The sequence below is a fragment of the Lates calcarifer genome, linkage group LG12 (assembly GCF_001640805.2).
Source record: "Lates calcarifer isolate ASB-BC8 linkage group LG12, TLL_Latcal_v3, whole genome shotgun sequence".
Lineage (NCBI taxonomy): Eukaryota > Metazoa > Chordata > Actinopteri > Centropomidae > Lates > Lates calcarifer.
In genome coordinates, this window is record NC_066844.1 from 21,642,480 (window position 1) to 21,659,082 (window position 16,603).

The following is a 16,603-nucleotide window of genomic DNA, read 5'->3' on the forward strand; positions in this document are numbered from 1 at the left end:
GAAAGCTGGTAAATCACAATACAGTCTTTGAAGTGAACAGGATCTAAGTTACACCAGCAGTTTGTAAATCTAAGATTGTGTGTAAAGTCCTTTTTAAGTTCTACTAGTTCTACTACTTAGTAACAAGTGGTGATTTTCTAAATTGGGTTGCACATGTCTTGGCTAGTAAAGGTCGTAGTACTGTGTAAACTGGTTGCTTTGTGGAGCTGTCCAATCAAAAGCAAGCAACTGTGTACACTGCGAACATTATGAGCTGTAACATCACTATCAAATAATATATTAAATTTAACTGATGATATTTTAATGATGAGTAATTGAAGTAATTTAAAATCTCCCCAGATCACATCATCATTAAACTGCATCAATCAAAGTGTCAGGTCAGATATGACAAACATATTCTGTTTAGGTTACCTTGTGTGTTGGTTCAGGTAGCTACACACAGTTATATCTGGCAGTAACACAGTGTAAATATTTAGCAACAGATAATACCTTGGTAAGAATTAGTTTGTGTGGTGTAACCCATCTAACCCACTTAACTGATGTGTAAATCTCCACCCAGTAAACAATAAAGGCAGGTATAATCAGCAGGTGCAGGCAGCTCTTGTTGTTCTTATGTCATTAAAAAACCATGTACACTTGTTGGACAATCCGACGCTAAAATAACATAGAGGCAGAGGATAAATGAAGAAAGTTATATATATGCATTTTTCCTGAACATTGTCTTGAACTGGGATTTTACTGGGTTTGATTTTAAAAGCAAAGATCATGATAATGTACAGCAAACACTATGATGTGTCCTTTTTTATCTGTAGCGTCAAGTACTGATGAAATGAGTAGAGCTCAGCAAACTATGTGGGCAATTAGTAATGACAATATATTTTGGAACAGAGAGCAAATCCAAATTATATCTGTCCCACATACAGAATTAGACTGGGATTAATTAATAATATGTTGAACACTCAAGGCATTCAGTTTTAAACTACCCACTGGCACATACAGCTACAAGGTTGAGTTCACATCATACAACCATCTTTTTTATACCATAAATCTGATATTTAAGAAAATGGAACTGCAGATCTGAGGTAGCCTTACCTTTGCTGTTTCATTGTTCCAATCAAATTCAGACTCATAATAACCAAGAAACAGAATGTCCCCTTTGATTTCTGTGTCTGAGGAGAGAGAAACAACATCTGTAAAAGTTCATTTGTCATAAAATACACAAACAGAAAACACAGTGATGCGCTCTCACCTTCAAGGTGGTACTGTCTGATATGCTGACCATGACAGAACTCATATGTCCACCAGTCCTTCGTCTGCAGGAAACACACACAGCAAACATTTCAAATTACAAACCGACACATTTTCCTTTTCATTTAAGCTATTTGCTTAGTCTTGTCACCAATATCAGAAATCATCCAATTAAAATTCCACAAAATCAAACAACTTCAAATTTACTTTCCTGCACACACATGGTGTATATGTGTATTTTTGTGTGTGTATTTTTCAAGTATTTTTATTTAATCTGGAAAATGCTATAAAGCTGTGTATCTGACCAAAAATTGTACTTGTTCCTCATTGGTAAATGCCAGTACTTTGTTCAGATGTGCTAATATCTTATTGAGTGCAACAGTAGAAGCAATTACAGACTGTATTATGTTCCTGTTATAATAAAACAGAACAGAGTGTCCCTGAGGAAATTATTCAGCAGAGTTGATCTTCATGTATCTTGTCTCAGTTAAAAGAAAACACCCTGAACAATGGCCACACTCATTATATATATGTAGCATTTGCTGCGTGAAATAACACCTCTGCTCTTTTTCCATGATTATTAATGTTTCATTTCTTCAGAGTAGGATGTAAGTATTTTTTGTCATGTTAGAGGAGATGGTCTTTGTTTCAGACAAGCTGTCCCATGTCAGCTATAAAATTCTGTGGAAACCACCAGTAACTGAGATGATTATTTACAGGACTAAAAACAAAACAGAATTCTTTTCACATTCCTCACAGCCACAGTTCCCTTGTGTGGCATGAAAAGCACCTTGTCTTTAAGCAACCACACAAAAATGTCTTATAAGGAAGTCATTGGATAAGTACGTCACTGGGCACTGGGTTAGGCAACAAACATACTTATAACAGCCAAACTTCTTCAACATTCATAATCTTTCTCTGACTGGACTACAGGATGAGAAATTTATGGAAAAAAGGTGAGAGAAAGAAAATATGTGCATATTATTTGAGGCATTTTGGAACAACGTCTTTTGGTTACTCCCTATAGTCACATTGGATGGTTGGGGTTAAATAAAATATTCACGAGGAAAGTGTAACCACTTCCTGTTTTACCATCTTACTGAAAGAGCAGCACAGTGATGTTAAGGAATGTCCTGAGTTACAGGACTGTGGGTACACTGGAAAGACCACATGTATGAATGCAAATTAGTTTCAGAGGCCCTGTTCAGACATTTTCTCTTGTATTCAAATATATTTAGACTTTGGTGTTTGTAGATCTAGCTTTGACAGATTGCTGTTTATACATCAAACCAAGTCACAAATGAATGAATAGACAACCTATAACCTGATTTCACTTCCAAACTCATGTGATTATACTGTGTGTGTGTGAGGAACCTCGGAACACGCAACAGAAAAAATACACATTTATGTTCTGCCATACTCCTAGATAATATGACTGTGCTTACTTACTGGTATCTTGCCTCACGTATGGACCTGTGAACATCCTGTCTGAATTGTATGGCATGTGCAAATCACCTTTGTTTCAAAGATGTCTTGTGCTTTTTATACAAACTGTAAAATGGACAGAAGTTGTAGAGTGTACTGTACACGGTTTATCCTATGTTGACAGCCTATTTTATTAAAACTACATGTATTATGTACATAGCAGATATTGTTTTTGTATTTTTTCAGATCATAATGTGCTCTAATTTACAGGTGGTGCTATCATATCCATCTGTATACATATCCTGTCAACCTGCTGCCTCAATAAATCAGTCAGTCCCTCTTTTGTGTGCTGCTTTTGCCTTGAGGATCAATGTGCTCACTATCTTTCTTCTCAACACTTCAAGGTTGACTAATGCAGACATACCTTTCCTGCCACAGTGATTATTAAATCACATTATACATTTACATCATTAACTAGAATGGCACTCAGTAGAGTATATACCTCCACCAAACTCATAGACTTCAACACAATAAAGACATATTTTTTACATCAAGACTCAAACTTTATTCCCTGAGAAATTGACAAAAATGTTGAAACATACCCTATCTCACAATGTTAAAGAAAGTGATTTTTAAAAAATTCTGCATCAACCTCTTTCACTGGATCCATACCAAAATTTTATGGTTTCTTCCCTGGCCTATGTCCAATCCCTCCACCAAGTTTGGTGCAAATTGGTTCCTCCCTTTTACCATAATCCTGCTGACCAAGTAAACAAACCAAGCAACAGACAAGGGGAAAACATGACCTCCTTCACTGAGGTAAATATGGCCTGAGGAGTTAGATTTCAGCACTTTTCATACATGCAAACTCCTCACAAGAAGGCCAAAGCTGGCCGGCAAGAACCTAGAACCTCCATGCTATGAGGAGACAGTGCTAACCACTGTGGCACTGTGCCGCCCCACATCAAGAAGGTTCTGGGTTCAAACCTGATGCCTGGGTGAGGCCCTTCTGTGTGGAGTTTGCATGTTCTCCCTGTACCTGCAGAGATTTCCTCCATCAGTCCAAATATTAGCAGGTTAGGTTAACTGACAACTATAAATTGGCCGCAGCTGTGAATGTATGCATGAATGGTTGTTTGTGTGTTTGTGTGTTGGCCCTTCTCACCCAGTGTCAGCTGGGACTGGCTCTACCCCCTGCAACCCTTGGTATAGCTACTGGGTGAATGGATATATGGGCTTTCTCAATGTGCTTTTGGTGCAGTTAACTATGGACTGTATGACTGGAGCCTCTACTTGAATACATTTTAGTGACAGGTGTGATCAGTCAACGTGATACAGTTTGCATCAAAAAGTTTAATTAGTCTAAACAAGCTTAAGCACTGGGCTAATAGACTTCACAGATAAGCAGAGGACCAACCTTCACTAGACATGGGGCATTGTGCATTGGATTGAGCAGGTCTGGGATGTCTGGTCCAGTGTAACCCTGTGAGTCCGGCTCGGAGGCAGGGTCCTGATGAAAACGGACAGCCTGAGCTGGAAGTCGACACTCATACAGCTGCTTGTATTTACTGGACACCATCATAACCTCCTCTGTCTTGGTCTGAGGGAGAAACACAGTCGTGTTAACTGCTGTATGACAAAGCAACACATTAGCAGAAGGCTAAACCTTCTTTATGGTCCATTAACTCCCTGGTTTTGCTTCTATAACTATGGTTCATTTTTGGTAATGTGAAGAAGTTACAGGTAGGTGGAAGTAAGGAAACCGAGGTTGTGTTGTGACAGCTGTCAACGGTAGCTGCTGCGTAGGTCACTTCAGCATTAACCCCGCTCCTTAATATAACTTGCAAGCATATTGTCCATTTCAAAGTAAGCCTCAGCCAGCTAACAGGGATGTTACTTTTTATTTTCGAATAAAAAGTTAAATATTTAATAACATTTAACGCTAGCTAACGGTAGCCTACTTTCTAGCTAGCAAGCTAATCTTTAGCTTTCCCAAACACCCCCCACACGCTCACCTGCCCCAGGATGACAGGGTCGGGAAGAATTTGGATCCCATATTTCATCTCGTTCAGTTCCTCCAAATTCAAGAAGGCCGGGACACAGAGGGGGCATATCAACAAGAAAACGTACAGTCTTTTTAGCCATCGTACCAAGGAAGCAGCCATGATGATTGACTCTCTCCTCATACCCCCATTAATGTGACAGCAACAAAACACAGGAGGACGACTGACATGGTAGCAGCTGATTGGTTGCCGTGACAAGCGCTGCTCTGTCATTGGTCAGTTTTTGTGTCTCTCAACGGTTGGCAAGTTCCGTGGGTGCGTTAGCTTATAGTACTGGTACAGAGAGAGTGGGCGGCAACCTTACCTTGCTAGTATGGATCATCATAAAATAACGCACACATAAGCTGTCCAGGTCTGTGTAGCCATAAAACAAACTCACCGACTGAGACGGTAACCAGACTGCCATTGCCTTGATGGGTGAGGCGTGTCGACAGCCAATTTGGCCAAATGACAATCATGCGGGTTATTTTCTAATATGGTAACACCAGACCACTGTTTATTAAGATTTCTAAGATTCACATTTTACAAGTGTAACAATAAACTTCTCCAGTTAGGGCCCTATAAGCACTCAGTGGCGGACTGAAAAGTGAAAATGTGAACTCAGAGTGTGTGGTATTTGTGTTCAGACTAGAATACTTACCTAATATTACTTAGCCAGACTAGCCAGAAAAAGAAGAACCGTTAAACACGCATTCACACATTCCCATATGATAGGACACACACAGGCCAAACACATATGTGCACAGACGCCCACACACACGCGCATGGTTTTGTTGATCTATATTTATGAGCAGGTCTTGTTACTGGGACATCAGCCAAATAAATTATTACAGAAATGGTGCTATAGCTCATACGTGGTTGATGATGTGTATTACATGTTGGGGCTCCATGATTGACCGCTGAGTGTTGTCTTGAGGTGCGGTGCGCGCTCCGCTCCACTCCGCTGTGCTGCTGCTGCTGCTGCAGGGGGAGCGTCCGTCCAGAGCCTGCAGTGCTGCGATGTGTGGCTGCTGCGTTTTTCCACATCTAATCCCATTTCCAAGACCGGTTGAGAAACAAATTCATTAAGAGGGACGACCTCCTTGCAGGGCGGGTGCGTGAAGCAGCTTACAGTGTGCGTCTTTGGACTGAGGTGAGATCCCCCTTCATTATGCTATGATTTGACTGAAGACATAGGCCCTGTCTTCAGCACGTTATTACATGTCGGTTTCCCTCAGCTGTGGATGAGCATTTGACGATTTCGCCACCGGACAAAACATCAGAGAAGAAGAATTATTAGTATTATTTATTTTATTTATTTTTTGGCTGCCAAAATCTTCGTCGTTAAAATGCTTAAATTCAACGGATCTTTGTTCTGAAGGAGATGGGTTTGGCACGTAAGGCAATCGAAAGACAAGATTTGTGTGCATGATAAAATTTTTCTCCCGGCAATCTTATTCACGACAAGGTAGGATAATAGGCCTGTCCGATGGAGCTTATTACATCTGCAGCCAGGCATTTATAATCGCTGGCCCGGATTGCTGGACAGATGATTACGTTAGTTCTTGTGCTTAAGGATAACGGGTAGCATCAGAGAGTAGCTTATGCCAATTTATCCAAAATTTGAACAAATCATATTGAGGTAACACATCTGTCACGCGCACTTTGGGAGGGACCGATGTCTGTGTCTGTACCGTGTTTCCTTACCTCCTGGTGGGGTTGATTCAGCATGTTTTTACAGTGTTACACTCTAAATTAAAACATGTCATTTTATTAATGATTTGAATTAAGATTATAGCGCGTATAGCATTCATTCATTCATTCATTCTTATGATCAGTGTTCTTCATATTCTTCAGAGCTTTGGTTTGTATTATGGCTGGGCTGTAACTCAGTGTTATTATTAATAGTTTTTCATTGGAGTTTATCATGAAGATATGAACAGAAGGTGTTATTATTATTATTATTATTATTATTATTATTATAAATAACTAGTATCATAACTAATTGTTGCAAATTAGTTCTGTTTAATGTTGCCTCACAGATTATTAGATTATTATTTGTCCACTTTGAGTTACAGTTTATCTGGAAGGAAGGATACTGAGCTGATAGGCTGATAGGCTGATAGGTTGCTGATAAAAACAGTTAAATTGTCTGTTACTGGATAAACTTTGCAGCTGTAAAAATACACTTTCCTATATGAAATTATCATTGCTCATAAACAATTAAAGAATGTATTCACAAGATTCAGTTTTTTATACAGAGCAGATACATGCTGCCTGAAGGATCAAATGCCCAAATGTCACTCTCTTTTGTTTCTAATAAAAGTGTATATATACAGTATATATGTAATGTGTATATAAGCTTTGCATCTAATGTACATTGAGTGTAGCCTACATCACCAGCAGAGATGCTTTTAAAAGGAGCACTCTAAGAAACCATTTCCTATGAGAGATGAAGTCCTATAACGGCTCAGGTGATTGGCTGCTCACTGCTGACCCTATCCATCTCTCCCCTCTATTGATTGTTTCCAGCTCGCCACAGTAATGCTAAATTGGTCACCCCCATCCTCTACAGGATTTCCCCTGGGGGCCGTGAGACCACGTGAGCAGCTGATGAAGCACCATATGGGTGCTCAACTGTGTTTTTTTAATGTGACGATGCAATTACTTTGTATTATTTTGTATACAGTGTACACTTCATCTGGAACTAGTCTGTGATGTTATAATGACTTTTTACTGCTGTATTTTATGGCATTTAATGTAATTTTGCTTATTTCTTCTTGTCTCTAGATGGGGGAGGCGCTCACTCCTTTCTGTAACTATCTACATGGTTTCTGGAGATGCAGGTGCCTACAGAGGATGACCTTTCACTGACTGGATAGAGGCAGTTGGGTATGTAAAATAATAATAATAATAATTTTAAACATTTATATTAGGTGTAATTGAATGAAATGGATGAGGAAACCATCAAGCGTTCCTCTGCTTTATTCCCTTGACATCTTTTTGTAGCGGAAAAAAATGTTGACAAAATTCAACGTGATGGCAAATTGAACTGACTGAAATGTTGAGCTCATCTTCACTAAACTCAAGAGGACTGAAGTCTGTTAGAAAGCTCAAGTGTCACAGGCCAAAACACCACAGATGGTGGAGTTAAAGAAACTGAAAGAATCAAAGACAAACCAATAATGAAATCACAGTGGGTCGGATAAAACATTCAACACTGAACAACCAGCCTCTCTCAGTTTACAGAATATATCTTAGATCGAAAACCCACCCACCACACACACACACACATAATAGTACAACATCTGCTTCTTTCCAGATTTTACACTTCGACACTGAGCTATCTTGTCAGAAACTTCACTGCTAACACAGCAGGCAAGTGCCAAACTGCTTACGTTGTAGCACTGGCTGGTGGAAATGATGATGATGGAAATGTGTCTGAGCATGTGTAAAACTAACGGTTTGTTATATGTTTAACATGGTGACAGCCACATTCCTGATTGTTCATTGTCTCCAGAACAATTTACGAGCAGCATAGATGTGCAAATACCATCTACGGTACACTTGTGCTAAGTGGATCCTCCATAAATGTAACCACAGGGCACCTGAAACAAGCTCAACAACTCTGGAGTCGTGATGATTTATCGACAGGTTTTTCCATGTCAGTCTTATGAGTTTTTGCGTAATGAGGGACACAGTCTTTGTTCTGTGCAGTCAAAGCCAACATGAGGTTTCAAATCAAGTGGAAATCCTTAAAGGTTTCAGGCATTTCTTTGCACAAAATTCCTTTTCTCTTTTTTTCTTTTCTTCCTTTGTGTTAAGATGCAATGGAGGGATAGTAACAAAGACAATTTCATACTTAACCCCTTAATCCTCACCCCAACCTCTAACCCTAATCCACTAACCCTAACCCTAACTCTGCTGGTGATCAGGTGGGTGCTAAGAGGTTAAAAGACTGTAATTTGGAAAATAAATATCCTCTTCATTTGGCTAACGGAGACTGCTGAAGCCTCATATTAGCCTCAACTAAACCTTAAAATTATATTTTTACACAGAACAACTGTGGATTTTGTGCCTTATCTTTCATGTCTGTGTTTGTAAAAGGATCTCTCAGCAACCACTCTACTCTTTTAATACACATGTGGCGCATGTGAGCATGGTATTATGAGAGACTTATTGTCCTTGTCTGTGTCAGGTTTTAGGATGCGCTCCCTAAGGAAGACGGTGTTGCTCGCCATTCTGGTGTCTGTGGTGCTGGTACTGGCCCTCCTCCATTCATGGCCAACTCGGGCCTACAACACAGTGGATGTGTGGCAGCGACCAGGGCCAATAGTAGAGAGGCACCTGGAGGACAGGCTCCCAGAACCAGACCAACGATTAGGCAACATCCCCTTTCATGTGAGGGATAATGTGGCAAGGTAAGTGTGGCTTTTTTTTTTTTTTAGCCAGTGAATTTATTCTGTTCGTTGACTCCTCAGCACAGCAGGCCTGAAATAAAACCTGATTTTCCTCACATACATGTGTCTCTAATCATCTGCCAGTTTGTTGGCCCGTAACGGGTGCGTATGTGAGGGTGAGAGTGGAGGAGTAAACCTGCCCTTCGCCCAACTCTTATTCCCGCGGGTGTCAGCTCACCCGCTGCACACTGCCTTTGAGGCCTCCGAGCTGGAGGAGATGAAGAGGAGACGGGCCAAAGAGTACAAGAGTTTCCAGAAGAGGTAAGAGGCACCATCAAACAAACATTACATCCACAGAAGCAGAATGATGAAGCACCAGCAAAAACAAGATCGAAAACACAAAACCATGTTCCTCCCTTCCTAAATTAAATTGTCTCTGCACAAGGTTTTTTCTCCACTGAGAACAAAATCATGATTTTTTATTATTACCTGCTATTGAAATCTTCGCCTTGTTTTTTTGGATCATGTCAGTTTATATTTTTAAAGTGCTGAAAACACTTATTCTGTTCCTGCCTATGTTTTTCAATGTGTGTTGTGTGGAGGCTACAGTTTGTATCTTCCTCCCATCAGGTCACAGACTCCTGCAGATGTTCTCATTGTTGCAGAGGCTAACAATCCCTTACAGTATCCAACACAGGGGGTGGAGGTACGGCCCCTGAAAACAATCATCATCCCAGGTATGACTTCAGATGGGGAGGCCGGGAGCTGTAGCTGCTTCTTGGGTAGAAAATGTATCAAAAAACCAGACCAGTGCTGGCTCATATATGTGCGACTACTACCCTACAGCCTACTGAATTAAAAGACATTGTTGATTTATGCAAGTACTAATATGGCCTGGAGCATTTTAAGATGCATTTGGCGCCAACAAACACAAAGAATAAATTCCTGTTGCTCAACTATTTACCAGTGACTGAGCAGTGAGCTGAAGCCTTCTATAATATGTGTGGGTAAGTGTGTATGTATGTGTGGCTGCAGGAACTAAATCTGTTATCTGTTAAATCTGTTGTTATCGTCTGCTTTCAGGCTTGGCCTTACACAACCTTCCCAGAGACCATTACTCAGTAAGTATTTCAGTATGTCTACATGTTTTAGATCCGGCCTTTTATTTCATCTTCTTTTTCCCATGTCGCCTCAGATAAACATCACTGCCACACTGGGAACGCTGAATGTGGCAGCAGGAGGTAGACGGGGTGAAAATCAAAGGCGATGGTGAGATGCACATGACTCTGTCTAGCAGCCTCCTGCCGAACCTGAACCGACAGCTGCAGTTTGTCACCTACACAAACACTCTGTTTCACCCTAGCACAGCTGACACAGGTGAGGACTCAAACACAACTGAGCTTTTCTTTTTTGTTGGTCCAGACTTTCTTATGATGATTCTACTTTTTAAAATAACAAGAGAATGTTTTCAAGTTATTTTAGGACCCTACCCTATTTTTTCAGTGTTTTTTCATGTACACAATCAAGTGCTGTGTAATTTGTGATTTGATAGTTTCACTTTGTGGGAAATACAACATTTGCTTTCTTGTTGATCCACAGTATGAAAACAATAATTCCCAGTTTCGTTTTTTGGGGTGGGTGGGGGGGTATGTGTCTGACTTTTCCTTCACCTATACCAGTAACTCCCCTCCTGGTTGCCTGGCAACTACTCAGAGCCACAAAATAGTCAGACATCTCTCCATAAAACCACAGTTTTGTAGGGATTGGGTGAGAGCTGTTGGTGATATGATGTGCTAGTAAATGTATTTTGTTTCCTTTGGACAGAGCCAGGCTAGCTGTTTCCCCCTGTTTGCAGTCTTTATGCTAAGCTAACTGTGCCTCAGCTGTAGCTTCTTATTTACCCCACGGGCATGAGAGTGATATCATGTAAGTCTCAGCAAGCATATTTCATTTTGATTCATTTCGATATGATTTTATTGTCCGTCACACCTGGGGTGCTACGCACCCACTGCCCAAAGGCTGCAGCCCAGAAATGTCCCAGGGCAGCGTCTCTCCACACACTTCTAGTGGGTTATACATGATGTTTTAGAGATGTTCATTTTAGTATTGATCTTTTGTTGCTTGTACATAAATATGAGATTTAATGCATATAGATGTCCTACTCCAAACAGCACATTAACAACTGTGGAACCAGGCAGGAGAGAATCAGCAATAATCAGATTTATTAAAAGTTATTTTTGTTGTGTCTTTTAGTGCAGTTTGAGACAGAGGGGCATCAAGCTGTCTTCAGTATCAAGATCCGTCACGGTGTAACACCCAAACTGTACAACACTGGATCCAAAGGAGGTAAAACACAACATATGAATAGAGTTTTAGAAAAATTTGAACAATATGAATGCTTTTTATTATTATTATTCTGTAAAAAGTGAATTTTCATCAGTTTGCTGTTTGACCTTCCTTCTCCACAGACTACAATGTGAGCGCCCTCGTTACCATAGCTACAAAGACTTTCCTGCGTTATGATAAGCTTCAAGATCTTATCGACAGCATCAGAAGATACTATCCTACTGTCACCATAGTAATCGCTGATGACAGTGAAAATCCCAAAACCATCTCTGGGCCTTACATCGAACACTACATCATGCCTTTTGGAAAGGTACAGAAGTTCAGGGGACAAATGCTGTCGTCTTTTAATTTCACATTTACGCAGACGCTGTTGATGCTCTCTGGGACTCAAGCTCAGTGTCATATGTTGTAGGGTTGGTTTGCCGGACGAAACCTGGCCGTATCCCAGGTGACCACAAAGTACGTGCTGTGGGTGGATGATGACTTCATTTTCACGGCCAACACAAAGCTGGAGAAGCTTGTGGATGTTTTAGAGAGGACCACTCTGGATCTGGTGAGGGGGACGGACAAATAAACAGCTGCTGTCAGTGCTGTTTTTGCAAATTTGTCAGTGACGTGTGTGTGTGTGCGTGGCTGTGTCCAGGTGGGTGGTGCAGTGCGGGAGGCCACAGGGTATACTGCCACATACAGACAGACCATCTCCATCGAGCCAGGGGAGGAGGACGGTGACTGTTTACACATGAGGAGAGGATTTCATCACATCATCCAAGGCTTCCCCAACTGTGTCGTCACTGATGGGGTCATTAACTTCTTTCTGGCTCGCACTGACAAAGTCCAGCAGGTCGGTTTTGACCCGCGCCTCGCCAGGGTAGCTCACCTGGGTGAGTACAGTGAAACCAGTGATACAACTGTACAGCTCAACAAATATGCAATGGTTTGATTGGTTATGTTACCTTCTATTAATATAACTATGACAGCAACTGCTGTGAAGAAAGTATACATACTGATTCTATTCATAATTCACTGTATTTATACTTTGTATTGACAGGAAACAATAGAGGGCATTAAATGATTAGTCAAACACTGCAGGATTTTGAAAAGATACTCCAGATTAGTCTTACAAAGTCGTCTCAAAGAGTTTAGATTAACTTCAAGATGGACTTGAAGTATTGTGTACCTATCCTTTAAGATAACATCTTTCATGTCTCCATTGAACACAGCTATTAATCATTCACAGTGCTGGTGGAAAAATGAGCAAACCTTTGGATTTAATAACTGGTCAAACCTCCTTTGGCTGCAATAACCTCAAGCAAGCATTTCCAGAAGGATCAGCAATCCTTAAAGCACATTATGTTTGTGACTTAGGTGAAGATCAGATCACATTTTATGACTAATTAACACAGAAATCCAGGAAACTTTTTTAGTGCCATTGGAGTTGCATGCACTGGTTTAGCATGAAATTAGAGCACACCCTAACACATGAAAAGAGAAACAGACAAAGAGAGATGAATAACTTTTTCCATCAAAAGGATGACTACATGACGCTAAATTTAGTATCTGAAAAAGGTCCTGATGAAAACCATTAGACTGAGCAGCAAGACAGCAGAGTTAAAAACACAACTGCGTAATAATGAGCCCGACTTCACTGTGAAGAGTTTTATTAATTTGTGTTTTAAAAACTCTTATCTCATTTCAGTTTCTGAGATAGCATCATATACCAAGATAATTTTTGCATTAAATTAATTAGACTGTGAAATTTTCTTGGCAGCACATGCCAACATCCCAGAGTCACTGCACTGCTGTGATTCTACTTTGCATGCACACATTAGAGTTAATTTAATTCAGTTTCAATTATATATTTTTTCTCCCCTTAGTTTTTAGGTTGTTCAAATCTTAAAGTGAAATATCGAATCCATAACTCCATGTTTTTATGGCTGCACAGTTCCATCAATGGAGGTAATACTGAATGTCTTGTACATGATTTTTTATTTTAGGTCTGATTTTATTTCTCCTACATATGACAAATCTTGTATCAAACGTTTAGGTTTGAAGAAAGTTTGAAAGAGAGTTTTTTATGGCTGACCCACTGAGTGAGTTTTGAATGCGTGTGGTTGAATTATTGTGTTTGTTTTTCAGAGTTTTTCATCGACGGCCTGGGATCTCTCCACGTGGGCTCTTGCGATGACGTCATTGTCAATCACGCCACCAAAATCAAACTTCCCTGGGTCAGCCAGTCAGAGAGCGACAAGATTTATGCCAAGTTTCGTTACCCGCCGGCCTCGTCCGACGCCACGCACACGAAAAATGGCCTCCTGTTCTTCAAGAATCGATTCCAGTGTTTGACTCATAATTAGTCCCCACCACCCACCACACTCACCTTCTCCTCTTTATCCTAAGGTTCCTCTGCTCTTCCTGAGTTGCCAAAGAAGTTCTCCTCCACTGCGTCCCGTCAGAGAAGATTTCAGACAAACACTTTTGTTTGCCTTTCGTTGAAAAACTTGAAACGGTTTTCAGGCTTCACCGCAGAGAACATGTGCCATTAGAGCAGTATTATAATGTTGATTCTGTCAGCGCGCAGCTCTGCGGTGAGCCGACAAGTCCTTTTACACTGTAAATATCCCGAAACCTGGCATAAAAGTTCAGGTGCTCTTCTAGAGTTAAATCACAGCATAATCTTGATTATTTCAAGGTTATAAAGGGATACTGCTTTGTGTTTGTCCAAACCTTATCTGGCTACACATCCTCAAGTTGTACAAACAGAGAGACCAAGCTTTGGGAAAACCCAACAGGTAGCATCCAGACAGTCTGAGTCACTTCATCATCATCCTATTCTAATGTCAGTAGAGGTACAAGTCCTCCCTCAATTTGCACTATCCAAAAAAAAAAAAAAAATAAGAAGAATAGAAGAAGACTGAGCTTGGGAAAGCAATAGTGACTTGGTGAGAGTCTGAGAACGAGGTTTCACGGTTAGTGAGGACAAAGGTGACGCTTCCCAGAAAGTGACAATCCTGTAGACACAGAGCATAGGTATCATTTTACCGATGCCACATGAAGAACGTGTTCAGAACTTTTCACGCTGTGGTACCTACGCTCCGTGACAGGTCGTGCCAAAGGTATGGCTGCTTTGGGATGGTTTTATCTTGTTTGTGTTCTATTTTTGCCACCCCACCCCCCACCTTTTACCCAGAATCCTTTGTGTCAGTTTTGAGTGATTAATCACACCTGAGGAGGAGAAACTTTTGGGGTCTCATCCATCTGGAGTCACACCTGGTGTTAGCTGATCTGGGAGCAGCCTTGTTTTTTGTTTTTGTTTTTGTTGGTCTCCTGCTATCTGTCACTCTCCGGTTTCTTCGACAAGCATCTGAAGAAGAGGAGTGTTTGTGTCCGGTGCACGCTGATGAATAACAGTGAGACTGATTGCATCTTACACATGCTGCGTAAAAGAGAAGTTGGATGAACCAAAACGCATGTGAATTTTCTGTCATTATAAAACAAGAAAAGAGCTGGGGGAGGGAAAAAAAACAAGAATTAATGAGAGTTTGATGATTATTTGACATCTTGAAACACAGTCTGAGTGGTCAGAGCATGAGAGGAAAACTGTGAGTGACACGTGGTGAGACAAAGCTGATGAAACAAGACTTGAAAATCCTGTTTTTATACTGGCGGAGAGTCAGTGTGCGTCAAAGACTGTGATACACTCATGCCTGAAGTGTCGATGCTGTTCTTTTATACCATGGCCTTTAGATGGCGCCCTTGTATCACTCTATTGTTTCCTAATAAGTTTTTCAGTTATTTGTTATCAGCAAAGAGGTGCCCGAGATTTATAAAAGGATTTTTTTTTTTAATCTCAAGAGGAATATTTTAAAACTATCTTGTGTGAAGTTTTTGTCTGTTATGGATTTGTTTTGTTTGTTTTTCTTTACCAAAATGTGACATTACCTCTGTGGACAGGAACAAGAAACTAACTTCATCAGTGAAATTATTCAAAAAAAGAAGAAAAAAAAAAGGCTTTTGTGTAATTGTGTGTTCAAAACTTCGTCATACATTAGGATTTGTAGCTGTCGAAAGGATCTATAGCTGAGCTTCTTTTTTTCTTTCTTAAGATTTAACTTGCCTGCCTCACCCCAAAACCACCTGTGTGAGTCTTCTGATCACAGCATAACGAGCATTTTTTTTTAATTTATTTCAAATGTTGACATATTAAAATGTCTAAAAAAACAAAAAACAAACTCTTTCATTTCCGAAGCATTTGTTGGGGGGTGAAAATAAAGGGTCCAGTCTACATTATAGTCAAGTGTCCTTTAAGGCATCCCTGTCCAGCTCCAGAGAGTGTAAAACTTATATAATATATAACAAAAATGTATTTATTTAAACAAAGATCAGGTATTTCAGGTAGTTAATCGCTGATTTTTGATGTGGTTTTGCTGTTTCTTTAATCCAATCAGCAGTTTTTATCAGCGCTCCTGTAAATGTTGGACTGTGACATCTTCACCCTCAGGACTCACTTTATATTTCACATTAACTTTTTGATGTGAATATAATTGTGTCTGTTTTGTTTGTTTGTTTTGTTTTGTTTTCTTGGAACAAATTCAATAGTTGGAACCTGCATCATAAAGTCCTGAGTTCATATGATTGTTCGTATTGGTTCACATCATTACAGTCGTTATTTTGTGACTAATGCCAAACAATCACTGAATGCATTCCAAGAGTAAATGTCTTTGAACAATGAGGACGACAAATTAAAGCAGCTAAAGTCTCACATGTTTTACTGCTGATGATGATGGGACGAGTCAGTCTTTTTTAAAAATAACAAACACACTAAAAAAATGTATCAAGGCAAAAATGCTAAAAAACACACTTGGGAAAATGTGAAAGTGTTTATAAAGAGCAGACGTGTTGATGTTGAGATGTCGTGAATTGAGGCAGCGTACTTGTAAGTACATAGTGCAAGTCCCTGGCCTCACTTGCACTTTAACACAGTGTAAATGAACAACAGGCCTTTGGGACTTGATGTGTCATGCGGTCAGATGGCTGTTGGCAGAAACAAATGCCCGTGATGTGCAGTGTGTTGCAGGGAACTGAAGGGATTCCAGGAAGTCTTTCATCTGAAGAAAAGCTGAAGTGCTACAAGGATTTTTTTTT

The 16,603-nt window shown here is 40.2% G+C and overlaps 2 protein-coding genes across 4 annotated transcripts in view; one reads left to right on the top strand and one right to left on the bottom strand.

Annotated features, from left to right (window-relative positions):
• Positions 1-4,898, bottom strand: part of os9 (OS9 endoplasmic reticulum lectin) — a 12,816-nt gene extending 7,918 nt beyond the window's left edge. For 2 of the 3 annotated variants that reach the window (XM_018673490.1, XM_018673488.2), the window contains exons 1-4: positions 4,689-4,897; positions 4,091-4,273; positions 1,250-1,313; positions 1,093-1,169 (exon numbers count right to left, since the gene is read on the bottom strand). In XM_018673490.1, the coding sequence (XP_018529006.1) occupies positions 1,093-1,169; positions 1,250-1,313; positions 4,091-4,273; positions 4,689-4,859 (495 nt within the window). In that variant the 5' untranslated portion in view covers positions 4,860-4,897. Of the gene's footprint in view, positions 1-1,092; positions 1,170-1,249; positions 1,314-4,090; positions 4,274-4,688 lie in introns of all 3 variants that reach the window. The other variant, XM_018673491.2, reaches the window with a different exon arrangement.
• Positions 4,899-5,349: 451 nt separating this feature from the next.
• b4galnt1b (beta-1,4-N-acetyl-galactosaminyl transferase 1b) lies at positions 5,350-16,361 on the top strand. Its single transcript, XM_018673495.2, is given in 13 exon segments — positions 5,350-5,868; positions 7,506-7,607; positions 8,914-9,136; positions 9,260-9,436; positions 9,746-9,852; positions 10,199-10,236; positions 10,311-10,352; positions 10,354-10,492; positions 11,369-11,461; positions 11,584-11,771; positions 11,874-12,014; positions 12,105-12,342; positions 13,598-16,361. Coding segments are annotated over 11 exon segments (1,596 nt in total). The 5' UTR covers positions 5,350-5,868; positions 7,506-7,607; positions 8,914-8,921; the 3' UTR covers positions 13,816-16,361.
• The last annotated feature ends 242 nt before the right edge of the window (positions 16,362-16,603 follow it).